The following is a 5584-nucleotide window of genomic DNA, read 5'->3' as shown; positions in this document are numbered from 1 at the left end:
CTTGACGAATCATTCTATAGAGATGGCATTACTAGACTAGAACACCGCTATGAGAAATGTATCAGCCTTGGAGGTGATTATGTTGAGAAATAAAAAAAAAAATTCTTAAAAACGTTGTTTTTCTTGGTCAGGCCGGAAACTTATCAATCCACCCTCGTATGTATGACTTGAAGGTAGTTTTTGAAAAACGTATTATATATAATTGGCGAGCGAAAAATGAGCCAAAAACTATCAACGAACAGTGTTTTCTAGGTTTTATTATTTTTAATGCTTTTTTTATTCAAATATATGTTCTGCTGTCTATTTTCACGTGGAAGGGTTGTTTTGGAGGAAAGCTTTGATGAGAGGTAAATTTCCAAGTCTCAAGTAGTTAATTTGGTGCCCTAAATCATGTTCAAATTCTTGAAGGTGGTTTTTCAACTTTTAAAACGTTTTTGGTCACGAGGGTTAGGTATGTATGACTCAGCATTAGTTTTTGAGGAACGCATTATATATAATCGTAGAGCAAAAAAAAGAGCTAAAAAATACCAGCTAACACTGTCTTCTAAGTTTTATTATTTTCAATGCTTTTTTCATACATGTATATTTTCTGTTTAAAACGTTTAAGTAAAAGGGTAGTTTTTAACGAAATTATAATAAGAGAGAAATTTTCAAGTGTCATGTAAATAATTTGGAGTTCCAAATCGTTTTCACATTGTTCAAGGTGTTTTTTCAACTTTCACAACGTTTTTGGCCACGAGGAGTATGTATGCATGAAATAGGGGTAGTTTTTTGGGAAACGTAATATATGTCATCAAAGAGCAAAAAAAAAACAAAAAAAAGCTCCACTACTCGTTCATCTTATTAAAATAATTTTTAGTGAGTTATTTTTTAATTTTTCTGCTATATCGTCAGAGATTGTACCTTACCGGCAGTAGATCAACCCTCCAAACCATGAAGGCAGAAAATCTACACAATATCGATAAAGTTAAGAATCTTCAATAACAGAAAATACTTAACGTCTTAATAAGACCAGATGGAAAATAATATTTTTTAAATTAAAATTATTTCTTGGAAAAAAGATCCTACTCCATCTTCACTCCATTGGGAATCGAACCACAAAACTTCTGATTTCCGGTTAGGTGCTTTTCCAATTAAGCTATTAGAGGGATCAGAATAAGAACTCTTAATTCAAGAACATAACGCTAATTATTAGCTAGGTGTTAATGGTACAAGTAATTATTTACAAATTTTTTTATTTTTCTGCTATATCATCAGAGATTGTACCTTACCGACAGTAGATCAACCCTCCAAACCATGAAAGCAGAAGAATCTACACAATATCGATCAAGTTAAGAATCTTCAATAACAGAAAATGCTTAACGTCTTAATAAGACTAGATGTAAAATAATATTTTTATTTTGAAATTAAAATTATTTCTTGAAAAGAAGATCCTACTCCATCTTCACTCCATTGGGAATCGAACGACAAAACTTCTGATTTCCGGTGACTTTTTGATTTCCAATGGAGTGAAGATGGAGTAGGATCTTTTGTTCAAGAAATAATTTTAATTTAAAAAATATTATTTTCCATCTAGTCTTATTAAGACGTTAAGCATTTTCTGTTATTGAAGATTCTTAACTTGATCGATATTGTGTAGATTTTCTGTCACCCTCTTTTCCCCAATTTTTAATGAGCAAAAAAAATATGGCGTATACCATTTTTCAATCTGCCTTGGTGGCGGAGCAGAGTGGGCGGACCTAGGTTCATAAAGAGATTGATGCAGCTTTGGAAAATTGGATTTTCTATCTCATCTGGAGAAAATCGTTTGACAACAAGGTCACCTTTCAGAGAGGTGTCTTTCAGAGCGACACCATGAGCCTACTCCTCTTTTGCCTTACATTATCGCCACTATCTCTAGCGCTTCGCCATTCCGACGGGCACTTATGCGTCAAACCTGCAGATCGAAAGTACAAAGTCACTCATGTATTTTACATGGACAATCTTAAGATCTATGCTAAAAATAAAGAGCAACTAGATCTAGCTCTAGGGATTGTCGAACGACATAATAAGGAAATTGGAATGGAATTTTAGTTAGACAAATGCGCCAAGGTTTATTTGAAGCGAGGAAAACTTAATGGCATTCCGGAAGACCCTGAGCTCGTCGATAGGAGCGCTATACGACACCTTTGCGCTGGACAGACTTATATACATACATGGGCGTGCCACATAGCCGCATTCCGGATGTGATATCTATAAAGGATACTCTCCGAAGCAGATACAAACGTCTCCTTCTTTAGATTTGGTCTTACCAACTGTCGGCGAGGAACAAAGTACCTGCAACGGACATGCTTGCCGTCCCGGCAGTACTCTATTCATTTGGAGTGGTTCCATGGACGAAGAACGAGCTCAGATCCCTTGATATCGGAACAATAGAGGTTATGCACATGAACAAAAGCATGCATCTTAAGTCTTTTGTTCCGCGACTCTACATCTCACGCCGTCAAGGTGGTCCAGGGATACTGAATCTTGAATGTCTTCACAATAGGATTCTTCTGGGTACAGCGCATAGAGTCGCAAATGGAAGAGATCCTCTTCTTAAAGTGGTCAGGAATCACGAAGAGTACAAAGGAGCGTTTCTGTACACAACAGCGGAGATTTTTTGAGTTATTTTTTGACGTAGAGGTAATATCTCTTATCGTTGACCAGTCTATCAAGTACGCGGTGCAAAAAGGCCGGACTCAATTTATAATCTCAGAAAATGAATTTAAAATATTTTTCGAAATTCTGTTAATTAGTGGTTACTGTTGCTATCCGCGTAGGCGCATGTACTGGAAATGTGCTGCTGACGTTCACCACGCTGGTATAGCATACGCTATGAGTAGGAACCGCTTTGAGGAAATACTCCGCTTCTTTCACGTTTGCGATAACTCTAATCTTGACCAAAGCGAAAAGTTTGCTAAAATTCGGCGTCTGTGGTCCTTGCTAAATTCTAGGTCGTTGAAGTGGTTTCCCGGGGATGGAAATTCCTGCCAGATTTCATGTAGTCTTTAAGAAAATTGTCCACGAAGCTCGTCATCTATTTCAGCCAGATCTTTAGACTTGGAAGAAAGATGGGTGTTGATGCTTCTCCGAGTCATAAATCATCGCTCTTCCTCTATCGGATGCCTGCCCGCGGTTGGTCTCAGTGTCGCCTCTCTTTCTCTGATGCCGGCTTATTCTAGCTGTGGTCGTGCCATGAAACACTGTTCAGGGGCCACACTCGCATTGTAGCACTCGAGCAAGTCGCGATTTAGATGCTCCGTCCACCTAAAGGTGCCGAGATTCCGTTGATCCATCGCATTGAATCCATCTTCATTGGCTCCTCCAGCTCTAGAGTGGTCGGCATTGTTGGCAGACCCATTGTCGGGAACCCTGCGTATTCTGTTGTTTTGAACAGCACTTACTACAACTATGTTTGGTGTTGTCATTGTTGTGCCCACGAAAAGCTAGGGAAAGGAGTTCTTCCATCCTTGCAGAGCCCCGCATGCAAGGATAAGGCTGCGCACTCTGAGAGGTCGCCCAGTATCTCAGAGTCACCGTTCTAGAAACTTCGCCCAGGTGCCATTCAGCTTTCTGCAAGGTTTTCACACCTCCGCTTGGGGGTTAATTCCTTCGGGACCACCCCTGGAAAATTTTCCGCGACTGCCTATTCATTTTTCTAACCATATTCAGCAGAAACCCTTGGTAAAGGGACCCTCTATCCGCAACCCGAGGACGCGTTTTCAACTTAGCTATTCTTCAACTTAGGAGAAAATTCTTTAAATTAAAATATCGTCTTTTCAGTTTGAAATAAATTATTCAGTTTGTAATTGGAAGTATTGTAAATACATGTAAACTGTGTTGTAACTTCGAAAATCTACTTTTGGAGAGACATACACTTCCGGGACATAAGTATAATTTCACGAGATAGAGAAAATATTGAAGTACGATTATACAACGAAAGCCCATAAATCTGATTTAAATGAAACAGTTTCTTGATAATATTTTTCAATTTAACGCCTGAGAAAAAGGTTGCAAACAAAATCTGATTTTAAGAATTGTAAACCTACCAGACATTGGTTTTAATAGGTGCAGCTTCTTCTAACAAACTAGAAACTCTTTTCAAGGCTTCAGCCAAACTACCTTCCACTAAAATTTCTTTCAATGATATATTCAGGTTTTTATCCAGGTCTTCATTAAATGCTTTCGACAATTTTCTTGCGGTCGATGACTTTGATTGAAGGATTGCAATAATGCTCTTGAATTCTTCTTCACTGAAAAAATAAAGAGCAACAACAAAATTTGAAAAAAGACTTTAATTTCAATTGATGTTAAATTAAATACAAGTTTGGAAAAATAAAGTTTCGAAAACATACAGTATGCTTATTAAAATTTTCTTATTTTTCTCCAACAAAAAACAAGCAGTTCTTAACTTAATGTGTAATCCTATCTGTTTGTACTATTTGATCTCTTAAATATATAATTGAAAGCGACAAATTAAATAGACTGTAGTGTAAAAAACATATGTTTCTTTTGAGCTTTTGTTTAAATCAAACAAATATTCTTCTAATCATTTTTTGCAATACAAACCAATTTTTATTTTTCATCAAGAAGAAACAATTTTTAATGTGTTTCTATTCGTGTACTTAAAGTATTGAAATGTTATTTATTCCACAAAAAATTTTTTCTGTAATTTTTTCCAAAAATGTGTACAAGTAATAGCGTCACATGAATCTGCAACTCTTATACATAAACCAGAAAAAAATGCATCACATCAAATTTTACTTTTCATAGGAATTCATTGCTATAAAATTAACGCCCTCGATTTGCGCTATACTCAAACTTGCAAGAATTTAGTTATTTGTTGGAAAACTTTCAGCATTGCCTAGTTTTACGTAAAACTACTACACCACACCGAAAAATTGAAAATGTTAAATCACATCACACTGAAGTCAAATGGAGATTTCTGCTGAATCAAATTAATAGGAGCTGTTTGTTTTAATTATTGTTCACAAGGAGGCCCTGGTGAAATCCTGCAAACACGGCGCCCTGAAAATATAATGCAATTTTATTTATTAACAAAAAAACGAAAAAGTAACAGATTTTTTATAGATTTTTGTGTATATTGTTGCTTTTGGTAAAGAAATACACAGAAATAAATACAGAATGATCGATACAAAAGGTGATCTCGTTCCGCAGTTGGTGGTGTAATATAGTCTTATCTGTTCTGTATACATTTTAAAAAGATATTTAAAGTTCTTTGGTTTTATTATAGTCGCATTTCCTGTCACGAGACTTTCAGCAACGTGTGAAATTTATATCCATCACAGATTCGTTCCTTTTTCTTGGGGCGAGTAAAACGCTACAGACCCATTACTTTGTAATATTAGAAAAGATATACTAATTTATTCAATTTGCACTTTTTAACAATTTCGAGGATGAAACAAGGTTGTCGACCAGAAGGGTCATTCTTTAAAGCTTATAAGTTACAGTCTGTCAAGTTAAAGCGTGGGTAACTTTTTTGGTAAAATATTTTATTTAAACGCATGTTTCTACATGGAATTACATTTGTCAAGGTGTCGAG

The 5584-nt window shown here is 36.0% G+C and overlaps 1 protein-coding gene across 1 annotated transcript in view; it reads right to left on the bottom strand.

The window, feature by feature from the left end:
- The window catches only part of LOC117175022 (polyamine-modulated factor 1-like), a 105348-nt gene that overhangs the window by 26005 nt on the left and 73759 nt on the right, over positions 1 to 5584 (bottom strand). The window contains exon 2 of the mRNA XM_033364526.1: positions 4071 to 4274. Within this exon, the coding sequence (XP_033220417.1) occupies positions 4071 to 4274 (204 nt within the window). The remainder of the gene's footprint in view (positions 1 to 4070; positions 4275 to 5584) is intronic.

This window comes from Belonocnema kinseyi, chromosome 6 (assembly GCF_010883055.1).
Source record: "Belonocnema kinseyi isolate 2016_QV_RU_SX_M_011 chromosome 6, B_treatae_v1, whole genome shotgun sequence".
NCBI classification, from domain to species: Eukaryota; Metazoa; Arthropoda; class Insecta; order Hymenoptera; family Cynipidae; genus Belonocnema; species Belonocnema kinseyi.
The sequence above is the reverse complement of the archived record's forward strand: the minus strand, read 5'-3'. Positions and strand labels throughout refer to the sequence as shown.